The sequence below is a fragment of the Chiroxiphia lanceolata genome, chromosome 28 (genome assembly GCF_009829145.1).
Source record: "Chiroxiphia lanceolata isolate bChiLan1 chromosome 28, bChiLan1.pri, whole genome shotgun sequence".
NCBI lineage: Eukaryota > Metazoa > Chordata > Aves > Passeriformes > Pipridae > Chiroxiphia > Chiroxiphia lanceolata.
In genome coordinates, this window is record NC_045664.1 from 4,915,729 (window position 1) to 4,929,404 (window position 13,676).

At 51.4% G+C, this 13,676-nt stretch overlaps 1 protein-coding gene across 1 annotated transcript in view; it reads right to left on the minus strand.

Annotated features, from left to right (window-relative positions):
* ZMAT4 (zinc finger matrin-type 4) overlaps positions 1-13,676 on the minus strand; it is a 45,658-nt gene that overhangs the window by 8,113 nt on the left and 23,869 nt on the right. The window contains exons 3-5 of the mRNA XM_032712549.1: positions 11,283-11,372; positions 6,344-6,500; positions 1,459-1,686 (exon numbers count right to left, since the gene is read on the minus strand). Of these exons, the coding sequence (XP_032568440.1) occupies positions 1,459-1,686; positions 6,344-6,500; positions 11,283-11,372 (475 nt within the window). The remainder of the gene's footprint in view (positions 1-1,458; positions 1,687-6,343; positions 6,501-11,282; positions 11,373-13,676) is intronic.

The following is a 13,676-nucleotide window of genomic DNA, read 5'->3' on the forward strand; positions in this document are numbered from 1 at the left end:
GAGGGCCACAGCTGTTCCCCTGCACCAGGCACACACACAGCCAGGACAGCTCTGCTATCCCCTCTCCTGCCACCCCCAGCTCCAGAGGGACCACACTGGACCCAGCTGCAAACCCCAGCCAAGCACAGCACCACCAGAGGGTAAAAACCAGCGGCTGATGAGGCTGTGAAGGCCTCCAATTTCAACTCTCCTGGGCACAAGCTAAATGACTAAAACACTTCACAACTGATTTATTTACAGTTAATGACATCCTCGGCCACTCTGGAGCTTGGCACAGTTCAAAGGACCGAGCACTTCCATGTTATTGTCCCAGGTTTTATTCCCACATCCTTCCAGCAGCGGGCAGTGACTCAGCCCCATGAATCATTGATGACACCATGAGTCACACTAGGTAGCACAGGAGGATCTGGATAACCATTACAGGGTTTATGGGAGATCAAGAAATGCACAATATATTGTATAGTCATTAGTATCTAAAGGAAAATTATTTCACTTAGCAAGGAAAAAAACCACCAGGTATTTTAAAATGTTATCGCAAAGCCTCACTGGCAAACCAGACCTCTCCCACGTGGCTCTGAATCAAACCTGCCCTTCTGCCTCAGCTGCCTTGGTCTGCACAGGGGATCATAACCCAGACCTCAGAGACAAGAGGCTCGTGCCTCTCCTGTGCCTGCCCCTCAGAGCAAACCTGTGCTCTGTCAGGATTCAGTCCTGGACACAGCACAAATCACAGCTCCCCACCACGGGCTCGGGAGGGCCTGGGGGTCCCAGGGGGCTGTGGCTCCGCTCTGCACAAGAGCAGCTCCCAGAGGGGTGCAAAGCCCAAACCTGTGTGACCCCAGGGCACAGCCCCCACAGGGACCCTACAGGTGCCAGAGCCCCTCCCCGTGGGGCCAGCACGGGTGGACAGACAGACAGAGGAAGGTTGCTCTCCCTTCTGCAGGAACACAGAAAACTTGTGTTTAACATCCCTGCAGCAAGTGCTCAGCTCCTCTGGCTGTGCGGCCCCGGGGCCACCGCAGTGTTTTACAAGCACTAATTAAATCACAGCAGACAGCTCTGTCCCGCTCTCCATCAGGGACATGTAGGGAGTGCTCTGCCTCCAGCAACATCCTCCCATCCCCGTGTCCCCGTGGGGCCAAGTGCTCATACGTGTTCTCCTCTCCCAGGGATGGGCCACACTTGCTCGAGGACAGGCGTGTGTGCCAATGGAAGGGACTATTTTAGGAGGAGGCAGAAGAGATACCTAGGAAACAACTTCGAAAGGATGCTGCTAACACTGCAGGCTGGCACCCTGGAGCAGGGGATTTTTTTTTCACAGAAGTGGGAACCTCACGAAGCAGTGACAGGACCCCGGGGTCCCTGCACCACTGGAGCAGGGGAGCAGTGACCACGGCAGGCAGGGGTCACCGGATCCCACGGGGAGCAGGTCCCCATCTCCACGTGCCGCTCCCTCACCTCTCAGCTCCCCCAGGTCCAGGGTCTTGCCCAGCTGCTCCAGGAGGTCAGCCCTGGCCGCGTTCTTCTTGTGCTTTTTGCCGTCGTAGTGCTGCTGTGCCATCATGGGGTTGTTGAACCAGGCTGTGCAGAGCTGGCAGTACCTGTCCGAGTCCCGGCGCTGCGGCGGGGACGGCACCGCCGGGGGACTGTCCGAGTGCGGCGCCTTCAGCGAGCCCAGGGCAGCTTCTGCAAAAAGGCAACGTTCACACATGAGCTTTCCAGGCTTGTGCTGCTGCCTGAGTAACAGCGGAGCCCCAGGCAGATCCCACATTAGACACGGGGAATAATTAGCAGCAGTTACAGGGTCCCGGTGGATGTTTTGGATGGCGCTGCTTGGAAATCTACCACTGCTCATTAAAAAAAGCAGCATGAAAGGACAGCCCGGGACTGTTCCTTGGCTTTCTGCATTTCAGTAGCTGGGGAAGGAGGATGCTCTCAGTTCAGTTACACTTCTTACCACTGTTGTGACTAAATCTGCTAAACTTATCCTGCTTAAATTGCTACTCCAAGGAAAAATCACCGATGGAGGATAAATATACCATGCAGAGCCATCTCCTTCTCACGACAGAGAGACAGATTTATCACTATCTCAGGATTCTTATTTTTTAATTTATTTGGTCTCAGAAAGAACAGGGAAAGCCGTAGTCATTGTAAATTGTCACAGATGAAAAAAGAATACTCAATAGTCAGTCCCATCCTTCAAAGACCTTCATATTGTGAATTGTCAGGTACCAGCAACCCCTGATCTTAACATAATTCCATTTTCCAGCCCATCCAGGAACACAAAGATGGGTGTCATTCCAAATAAAAATGGGTGATTAGTCTTTATATAATGGAGTGCACCTTGTTCAACACAGTTCCCCAAAACTTTGTACAGTACAAGTCACAGAGCCACGGAAAAACAGTTTAAAGTGAAATAAAGTTCAGACAACATCGTGATACAAAAATATACAATGACTAGCACTTAATTATCACACTTCGTTGAAAAATTCCCTTTTATGTGGTTTTCCTTTTCCAGATGAAGTGTCTGCTCCCTAAATAATTAACAGCCTGCTCTCTCCGTGGCACTGGAATAGGCACATTTGGAGGTGGAGAGAGGCATGTGGTGGCTCCCTTTGATCAGGAGGTGATCCAGCTGAGCCCTGATGAGCACACAGGGCAGAGGATGCCAAACCCACCTCAGTGTCTGACACCAGGAATGGCAACACAGGGATATATTTAGGCACACAGTCATGCCTGGAGCCCACTGTGATTGACTCCACGGCTTGAGAAAGTTAATATTGTTATAAATCTTCTGCTGACCTGCTCGTCTATTAACTTCCTTCGAGGAAATTCTATCTTGCATATAACATTACTTACAACCTTCTCAGTTTCCAGGGGTTTGTAAGCCTCTATTGTTTTTGGTGATGACTGCCAGGGTATCAGAGTTCTGAAGAGCTGCTCAGGGCAGGGGCAGGGCCAGGCAGGGCCCAGCTGGATTTGGCTCCTAAAAACAACACCTTTCCTACAGTTTCCACAGGAGAGACACAGCCCAGCCCCTCCAAGGTGCACGTGGCAGAACTGCAGGTGCAAGGAGAGCAGAGCCAGGGGCCAGCACAGCCACTGGGAAATAAATGAGGGAACTGCAATATTGCCTCTCCAAACTGGGATTACACAGACCCTGCAGGTGCTTGGCTCACAAAAAGAAGCACAGTTTGCCTGCTGCAGACACGTTTCTGCACTCCCTGAGGAGCCCCCCTGCAGGAAGGGGTTCATGCCCAGACCCCAGTGATGACACAGGGACTGGGAACAGCCCCAGTGATGCCAGGGGGACCCTCTGCAGTGCCCCAGGACGGGGCTGAGCTGTGCTGGGGCACCAGACTGAGCTGCAGAGATGTTCAGACCATTGTAAACAACCAGTGACTTCGGCAGCCCCGGAGCTCTGACAGATCTGACTTGCTCTGCAAGCCCCAGGCTGCAAAGTTCAATCTATCCACCCTTTTGGTCAGCTTTCCCCGTGTTTCTATGTTCCTGTGGCCGGAGGGGAACCAGGGAGGCTGAAGCTCACGGAGCTGGTGGTGTCTGCAGGAGTTACATCTCCACTCACTAAGGGAACCCGACAGCAGCATCTCTGCTCTCAGCCCCAGGCTGGTCCAGCAGCCCCGTGGCTGTGCCTCTGAGCCCTCCCCAGGCTGGTGGCTTGTGCTGCCCCAAAGGCTGGGCAGGAGGCTGTCAGCAGGGTGGCACCACAGCCCCCATGCCTACCCCAGCCCTGCTCCAAGCCCACCACCACATCTGGCTCCCTGTGAGCTCGTGGGCTGCAGCCCCACGGTGGGGACCCCCTGCCCACACCACAGAGGGGCTGCCCCAGGCAGGGATTTCCTCTCAGCACTCAGCACAAAACACCTGTTTGTAAAGTCACACTGCTCAGGTCCCACTGACAACCCCCACCACTCCTAAGGTGTGCTGAGCTGGCCTGGCAGTTAATGAAAACATCCCAAATTCACCAAATCCTCCTGAAGAGAAACAGATGAAAGTTGACTTCTCCCCAAATGTGGATTCACTGGTTTGATATGTGCTACATAACTGCTGCAGAACAGCAAATGCCATCATTCCCTGAGCAGCGACACGAAAATTAATAATAAACACTCACAAAACGTCAAACGTTAAAAATGTTTCTCCATCTAAAACACAAACATAAAAGCTGCGAGTTTGACTATTTCAAGTATTTCAAAATGCTAAATAGCTCATGACAGTCTGCCTTACGCTCCCTTTCACTGTGGGAGGGAAGTGAGAAAGTCTTACTTTGCTGCAAGAGGCAAAATACAAAGTTAGAAACACTTTAGCACTCCAGCGATGAACTAACGTTTGACTTCTTTCTCACATCCAAAGCTTTTTATTCCGAGCTGGATTTAAATGGCACCCAACTTTTCCATTGGCACGCTCCAGGAACCCAGCATGAGGACAAGAAAGAACTGAGCCACAACAAGGGGGCACTGGGGAAACTCGGTTTTTCTTCAGAAGAAATCCCAGAAATCTGGGACTCAGGCAAACTCCAGCCACTGCTGGACAGATCCTTGCATCCAAAAGTCATTTACTCTGCCCCCCTTGGTGTCCCAAAGCCAGGACTATTGCCACTTGCCTGGAACAATCCCTGCAGGTTCACTCGGATCAATGAAGGCAGCAGCTTTTTCCCCCCACAATTCTTTGGTTTATAACTCCTGGGGATGATGGGATGCAAGCTGACAGAGGATGTCGGAGATGACTAGAGGAATTCGTCAGCAATGGCAGTGACATAAAGCCTCTGAGGGGTACAACCTTGCACAGCAGAGCAACAGGAAAGATCACAACTACCTCACTGTCATGATGAGACATCGTTTTTGTGAGAAACCCGACTGTTGGGGCACTTCTCCCTTTCCTGAAAGCACCAGCAGAGAACGAGAGATTTGTGTTCCATTTGGATGGTAACAGTGAAGGGGAAGGTGTATCTCTGCAAGGAGATTAAGACTAGATGTGATTTTCTTCAGGACTGATGAGACAGAAACCCCAGAATATCAAGCAGCAGAATATCTTCCCCAGGAGCATCCAGCACACTCAGGGCTGTGCTTAGTTCACTCCCAAGACTCACAAGCACTGGAGTCTCTGAAGATCTGTCTGACAGAATTAAAGCTCCCTGGTGCCAGACACGAAGGACTGGGACAAAAATCCAGTGGAAAAATGCTGGGTGACTTTAGGAAGCCCAGAAAAATGCTGTGTCCAAAGGGTATATTTCTGAGAACTCCTGGAGAGCAAGGAGGTGCTTATTAATGTATTCCTGAGCTCAGCTTCATCTTCCAGATCAAGTGCCTGGAAGAGCTGATGAGTCCTTGAGTTACTCCTTCCCAGTGATTAGGATGGCTGAAGAGCCCATTACTCTGGAGCACCAAGTGTGGCTCACTTAGAGCCTTGTGAGGCTGATCCAGATGATTCAAAAGTGAGACCAAAACACAATGCCAGGCTGCAGCCCTTGGCAAGCCCTGCCCTGGCCGGGCCCCATGGTCCCTGTACCTGCCTGCACAGTCCCCACGGGAGAATCCAAATCATCAGCTTACATGGGAATCAGTCTCTGTGCTCTTCCCTGAAAGGGAAGGGCCCAGGGCAGCAATTCTGGGTCACATCTGCCTGCAGGACCTCAGCTCAGGGATCCTTCCTGGAGAACAGGGAGTGCTTTGCTCGAGCATTCAACAACAGAGGAATTATTTTTTTTTTCCACAGATTATCAGCATTTTTCAGGGACTTTATGGTTAAGCAAACAATAAGATGGTTAAATTATCCGATTCCAACACTTGACTTTTTAAATGTGAAAGTTAATAGGCTTGCATTAGTGGAATCACTGTGGAGGAAAGCACAAAACCCATCTGGGCAAAAATCAAGAGACAATCAATCCAAGAGTTTTTAAAGCCTGGATTTCCCTCTGAGCTCATGCTCTGCTCTGTACAGTAACACCAAAGGTTTATTAAACTTATTAGCGGAGCTGTCGAGTAACTGCTGATAATTAAAGCCAGGCTTGGCTCTCTGTGCCCAGCAGAGACATTGTCTTCCACGAGCAAAAACCCTTGGGAAGCGTGGAGCCAGAGACAGGGCTCTCACACCAGGGCCAGCCCCAACCCCTCATCTGCACGAACAAAGCAGACAATAACGAGAGCATCAGCAATTTTTAAAGGTTGTTATGACAGCGACACAAAGGAACAGCTGCTCCTGCCAGCCACCACCACTCAGCCATCCAGGCTGTGCCCGTCTCTGCCCGCACACACCGAGCCCCCCGGGCACAGCCCGTGCCCCCCACACCAGCCCCTCCTGCTCCGCTCGCTGCCTCTGCACCTACCTGTGGCCTTTAATGCTGGTTGTTCCCCTAGCAACAATTTTAACCTCTTGGCGTGGATTTTCCCTTGGTAATGCGATTCGGCCACCACTGCTGAGGTAAAGGACATGTTACATAGTGTGCAGCATTTGTTCTTATCCACTGAGTCACCATCACTGCCCTGGGTGGAGACAAAAACACGGACAAAAAAAGAGGTGTGTAAGCCCACCGAGCACAGTCACGGAGAAAGAAGAGAGGAATCCAGGTTGTTATGCCAAGGCCATGGCTGCCAAGAGGTTTCCCTTCCTTGTGTCTCTGAACCCCACTCCTGCCTGGTCCCAGCCCTGCCCAGGGGACACCTCCAACTGCCTGGCACCTTCACCCTGCTCTGCTCAGCCTGTATCTGTGTCCCCCACGGCCACAGGGCTCCTGGCACATCCCCAGCCTCCCTTCCCTCAGCCTTTATTCCTGTTCTCTGGCTGAGGTCCCACAGACCTGGAGCTTTCCCTACCCTCTGACACCAGCACTTCCCCCTGAGGCACTTCTGTAGGAGACCCCAAAACCCCTGGGGGACAGGACTTGGGGGGCACAACCCTCGGTGCAGGTGGGAGAAGCAAATGAACTGGCCAGAATCGTGCATGTCCCCTCAGCAGGATCTGACACCAGCTCTGGGTGAACCTACCCACCTGACCCACCACTGAAGGTCATCTTCTCCCCCAGAAAAGCACTATTAGAAAAATGACTGATTTTCATCACTTTTTTTGTTGTTGATAACTGTAAATCAACTTAAACCTTAGGGAGAAATCTCAAGAGGTGATTAGTACTGTTCTGAGGGTAATTTGCACTTCTTTTAAATAGCTTTCTCTCAAGATATTTTATGTCTTCAAAGGGAAATCACTTGAAAGTTAAGAGCAGAGTAAAAAATTTCCAGACTCTATTGATCATCAGTGGTGGCAACATATAAAGAGCCTCCAACAGAGCTCGTTTGAAAAGCTGATACACTTCGGTGTTAATGCACCAGGGTCTCTTCCTCTGCCAGGGCTGCTCTTCAGTGACACTTTTTCCTTTCCAACCTACTTTCTCAGCTAGACTGCAGTCATAAAAAAGAAAATAAAACCCCCCTCAAAGACCCTTATGACACCTCATGTAGAGCCCAGGGTCCCGTTTACTCTGTGCAGTTCACTGCACAGCTCACCCCGGTTCACCCAAGTCTCTGGGTGGGCACCTCAGTGAGTGGGCAGGGGAGGAGGGTCACCCCCAAACTCTTGGTGGGTCTGCAGGTCCCTCTGCACACACATGACAGACCCCTGCTCCTTCACAGCCAGCTCCACACACCAAGAACTGCTCCTCCTCAGCAGGATGCACGAGGTGTTTGGGCTCGGGAGTTATTAAGCATTTACCCATGTTCGTATCCTCCACCAGCAGCATCACCTCCCTTCCCTCCTCCACCATCCCCTCCCTTCCCTCCTCCACCATCCAGGCCCTGCACAGAGCCAGAGCTCCGGGCTGCTCAGCCCTGAAGGGTAATTATGCCGTCTCATTTGTCAGCGGCTGTTTTACCTGTAACCGGAGGGGCCGGGGAAAGCCGAGCCGGGTGTCTTTTGTCACCCCCTGAATGACACGGCGCTGACAGGATTGTGCAGCCAGCTGGTGAAATCACACCCCTTGTCTGCCAGGACACCCGAGCCGGGGCACAGGGCAGCAGCTGCTCCCCGGGGATGCACCCACCCATCCCTGCCCATCCCTGCCCATCCCTGCCCAGCTCCCGTGCCAGCCCGGGCTGAAGCAGTGAACGGGCACTGACAGCTCCTCTGAGCTGCCACACACCCACCCAGCAGCTCCCTGACCCCCTGCTGCCAGGCCCAGCCAGGGAACATTTCCACCCCTCGTTCCCTGAGCCTTCTCCAGCCAAACCTTGGCCACGACACAGCACAGGAGCTTCACACAACAGAACAAACCACGGGCTGGGAGTCAGAGCACCCATCTCCCAAAACTGGCATCCCACCTCTTCCCCCCCTCCACAGCTGTGCCGAGCCAGCCTAATTTATAGGGCTTCTTTTTGTGATATTAGAAACTTCAAAGCCAGTCTCGTACATCCAACAGAATTAACTTCAGTTATTCTGCTGCCTGTTAACAAGCTGCTAAAAGGCATAATCCCCACACAGGGCCAGGCACTTGCAGCCCTTTGCTGGGTGTTCCTTAAGCAATCCACAGGAAAAGTAAGGATTTTTATTCCACAGATACAAATCTGCTGTCTTCATTTCCTAGGTTTTACTAAGAAGAAAAGATTACACAAGCCCTTGAATACAGCAGTATAAACCACAGCACTGACAGCACTGCAAAATAACTTTTAAATTTGAGTTAATTTTCTGTACATGAAGGTGCTGCTGTTAAAGGGCTGCTTTCTGTAACGCTCCACAGGAAATTCAGGCCATTGCCATTCTGGAGCCTGTTTTTCTCATGGCACAAGAAAAGAGCCAGTTTATGGCTCCCTAAAGCTGAAACACTGGGTCTGGACATGCTGAGAAACAACAAGCCCCAGGTGAAGTGCGGGGGTGTGACAAGGTCAGCACATGTCCCACAGTCCCCACTCTGGCTGGAGCAGAGCCACTGGCAGCCTGGGGAGGATGGGATGACCCAGGAGACCCCGGCTCCCACCACCCAGCTGTGTCTCTGTGGGCATTTAAACCTGCTGGAGAATGAATTAAAGTCTTCCATCGCTGATTTCTTTCACTAAATCAGTACTGGGTGCTTTGGTTGCAAACCTGTGGTAGGGTACAAAAGACACAGGGAGAACATTGGCCCTAAAACCACCTTAGTCTCAGTGGAGGTGCTGAAGATTTCAGCTACAGCACACGGTCAGTTCTGCCCCAGAAGGGTTCAGGACTGTGATTTCCTCACTGATGGGGAGCTGAGGCAGCCCCTGGCTCCAGCACCCCCAGCACTGCCTGGCAGGACACACATCACCTCAGCCACAGAATCTAATATCCTGCTGCCTTCCCTCAGACCATTCATCCTCACTGTTATGAGCCCTTTCCTAAAGGTGGTTAAAGCAATTTACTATCCTACAGTACCAGTAGGGCTAGAAAGGATTTGAAGGCTTTTCTCCCATGCCAAAAAAAATGTGTTTCATAACACATCAGACATTTTCATCATGTCTGTTCTGATCATAAACAGGGTCCTGTTAGTTAAAGGCAGCGAGAAAAGGTTGATTAAACCTGATTTACCAATCCTGGGACTTGAGGAAAGGACTCCTGATTTCAGCAGGGCCCTGACACCTTCTCAGATGACTTTCAGCTGAAATGTTAAGCAGAAATTTAAAACGGAAGGTCAAGCCATGAGGTTTTTTTCCCCTCCTCCACACAAAATTAAACCAATAACAAAGAGCACAACAACAGAGCCCTTATCCAGTGCAGGACTAATTGTATGAGCCTCCTGCTTCTCACTCCAAAGGGCTAACGGGTGCTTTGGGAATGCAGGGTATTTCTGCAGCCCTCAAACTACAAACAGCACTACCCTTCACCTCACAGCAAGGTCAGGAAGCAAATGCTGCCTCCGATCCCATTGCACTATCCACAACTGCAGCTGCCTCTCCCTCCTGCTGCCAGAGGGACAAGGTGCTGTTTCTGTGCTCAGCAGGACACAAACACAGTGGCACACAGCCATGGAACAGTTCTGATAGGAAAAAAAGGGAAATATTCATTTTGTTAAGTTGCAGATACTTCTGCACGAATTTAATTGGTTTTCATGGATTATTTCTACTACTCACTAGAGTTGCTGTGCCACGGCCCAGTGCCGTGCCAGTGCTGTGACACTGCTGGGATCAGGCACCACAGCCACACGTGTCCGTGGCAGGGATGTCACTGTGCAGCATTCAAGGTGTCCTAAATAGTTCTGTTCTCTCTAAATGCAAAGGCTTGGGTAATATCTGATCAGCAACGAGCCCACTTTGAGCTGTAAACATTGGCAGATTTTCCCTGCTATATTTTCATAACACAAATAATTTTAGAATTTAGGTCTGGCCTAGCCCAGCATTCACCTAGAGCACGAGGACTCACTAATCCACCCCCCACTAGAGCTTCCCTTGGCACAAGCATCAGCAAACACAGAATTACACTCCTCCATGCTGACTTTCAGAAAAGAAGTGGGAAACAATTCAACTTTGACTTATTTGAGGTCTGGTTGGTTCTCTGTCCTCCATATCCCTGTGCTGAGATGCACATGCAGTATGTGGTTCCTTGTTAGACATAATCAAACCCCTTGGAGGATCATGTTCCCAGTCTGTATGTGCCTGCCCACTGAGCCCTTCACACTGTCATTAATAACTCAATGAAAATGCAGTGAGATCCTGTTGTCAAGGGGCAGATTGCAACTGCAAGTACTCCATGTGCAACAGAAATGTTCTCTAATGTTTTAATTACTGTGTGAAGGAGCTTTCAGATTCCTTGGGCAAAATCTGCACCCTTCTCCCTTTGATTAGAAGATATCTCAGTAAATATCAATAGTGCTCAGCTCCAGTCACACTGAACTGGTTTGGATGCTGCGTGCTGGGAACTTCACCCCAGTGCTGCTCCATGCACAGCAACCCCAAAGGCCCCGCCAGCAGCACCCCAGAGTGGCCACCACCCACTCCTGGAGCCTCCATCGCCCCCATCACCTGCCCCAGGTGCTCACCAGCAAACCCAGCCACCACACTGAAATGGAGTCAGCCCTGGGCACCTGCTATCAGCATGTTTTGTCCTACGAAAGAACATCCAATAACTAGAAATGCAATCCCTGCTGCTGATGCGCATCGTTCTCGTGCGGTTTATGGAAAATTATTTCCAGCTACTTTGCATTTCAGCTAATCTGAATGTTACCTCTGGGCACCTGATCATCTGTGCCCGTGACAGAGAGAACGCTGTGGCCCAGAGTCAGTGAGTCACAAAGCAGCTGAATAAACAGGGACCTGGATTGTACCCACGTTTTCTGACCGGAGCTTTTTCGCCGGGCAGCCTCCGTCGACGGGGTGAAGCATGTAATAGAGGCGGACTTTGCTGGCATGCTTCCGACTCTGGAAAACAAAAGCAAAAGAAAAAGGAGAACTGAAGCTGCAAGGAGCAGGAGACTCTTGCTGTGCTCACTAAAGCAACCCACAGTCAGATTTCACATCCCCTTCGCACAGGTATCCAACGCCGGAGCAGGAAAGGGGGAAAGACCCAGGCGAGGAGCATCTGCACCCCACAGAGGTTTCACAGAGCTCTGCACCCAGCTGAAACGAGCTGTGGGATGACTGGGACTCCTGCCAGTAGCAGGGGAAATGGTCCACCCCAGCCACCCCCTAAGTCCTGCTGCCTGCAGCCCCTCAGAGACACGGGGGGGGGATCAGGTGGCGAGGGAAGGGCAGCGTTTGTTACCCGAAATATGGGGTTACTGAGCTTCGGGTGGGGACAGGATGGCATCGTGGGGGGTCAGAGGCACACACACAAACCAAACCCACAGCTCCTACACTTCCAGAATGATAAAACATAACAGGGATATAAAACCTCCCGTGAGGGACACACGAGCAGGTTTCCTGCTGCCTCTGGGCAGGGCTGGAGCTCACCCTCACCTTTGGGCAGGTGAGGGTCACAGGGCAGGTGAGGGTCACAGGGGACGGGAGGTTCCCTGCTCGTGCCAGGAGCAGCAGCAGCCAAAGCAAACCCTTGGGACTTGCAAAACGCAAAGGAAGATTTTAAAGCTTCTACAGCAGGAGCACAGACATAAACCTTTAAAACCCTGACTTACAGTCAGCTCTTGTCTTCCAGCAGACGCAGGGAGGAAAAGCCTACAGCCACAAAATACCTGCAGCCACAAAATACCTGCACCCAGCACATTGTCCAGATATGTGGGCAGCTGTTATCGTGCAAATGCCTCCTCTGAATCTCCCTTTTCTGATTGCCCTACAGAACAACAGCACTGCAAAACCATAATTTCAGATCACAGAGCCGCAACTTGAAAATACTAAATTATCATTAGCATGTTCTGGAAAGTTCTTTTTCCTGTGGTATGAACATGGAGCTAAATTTGCAGAGAGCTATAAATTGTATTTGTGTGCAGAAATGGGACTATACAATAATTTTTATCCACGGAGCAAATCAGTCAAGATAAATAACGTCAAGTATCTGTCCTCAGCTTGTCCTCCTGCTGCATTTAGCCAGTGTGACCTGCCACGGTCAGAGCTAAGTGCAGGAAACCCCAAAGCTCCAGCTATCAGATGAGCAGCCCAGGCAGCAAGAGCTGTGTGATTAGGAGATGACAAAATAGATGTTTGAAATGCAGGGGACGGAGGGGCGGCGGCTCTCGGCACTCCCGGTGCTTGGCCGCGCTTCCTGCCCGGAGCGCCCGCTCAGGGAGAGTCCAACACCCCAAACAGGCAATGTGGCCTGAGCTTTTCAGCTGAATTCCTTCCCTGAGCATTGACACCCCGCAGAGCAGCCAGCCTCCCTCGAGTCATCCTCCCCACAGTCACGAGGCTCTTCCCTCGGGTGAGTTCATCCAGCACGTCACGATGCCCACACGCACACACAGCCACAGCCTGCTCGCTTTAGAGGGTAAAATGTTTGGGGGGGGGCTGCTGGGCGTGTGAAAACCACAAAGGCAAGATGTTAAGAGGAATCATTATTGTGGTTCTGCTCCGTGGCACTCAGCTGGGCCACAAAGACGCCCAAATGTCGGCGTTAAAAGGCAGCAAAGCTTCAGCCCTCTGTGAAACACCTCTCACCTTCACTCACGCGTTTGTTTGGATTTACGAAAGCCTAGGTAAGGAAATGACTTATGTTTGGCAAGATCTAAAACCACACGGCTCCTTATGCAGCCTCATTATCCTACGGTTACAAAAGCAGAGCTCAGAATCCTCCCTGGCCTCTGCACGTCCGTGGTGAGCGTCTCCTTCCCTCTGCGGGGCGGGGGAAGCACAGCCCATTTGTCATCCATTTTATCTCTGGTATTTCCTACATTTACATGTGTATTTATCAGCCCAGCACCCCGGCAGGAGCACGGCAGGAGCACAGTGATTATTCCTGGCGTGCTGCTCGCAAACAGCCCCGTGGGTTGTCCTCTCCCTCCGCAAAGCAAACCTGCAGCTCCGAGGCACGAGGAGGGCAAGTGCCAGACACACAGCGGGGCCAAAGGAAGAGCCACGAACAGCAGCCAGGAAACCAGGATAAATTGGGATCTGGGCACCTCCAGCTTCCATTTTGATCCATCTCACCACACGCACAAGCCTCAGAAAAGACAAAACCTCGCCACATGTGTCAATCCACAGTCTGGAACCAGCACCCTGCCTGTGGAGCTCCAACAGCCACCACAACCTCATCTTGGGTGCAATAAGGGTGTT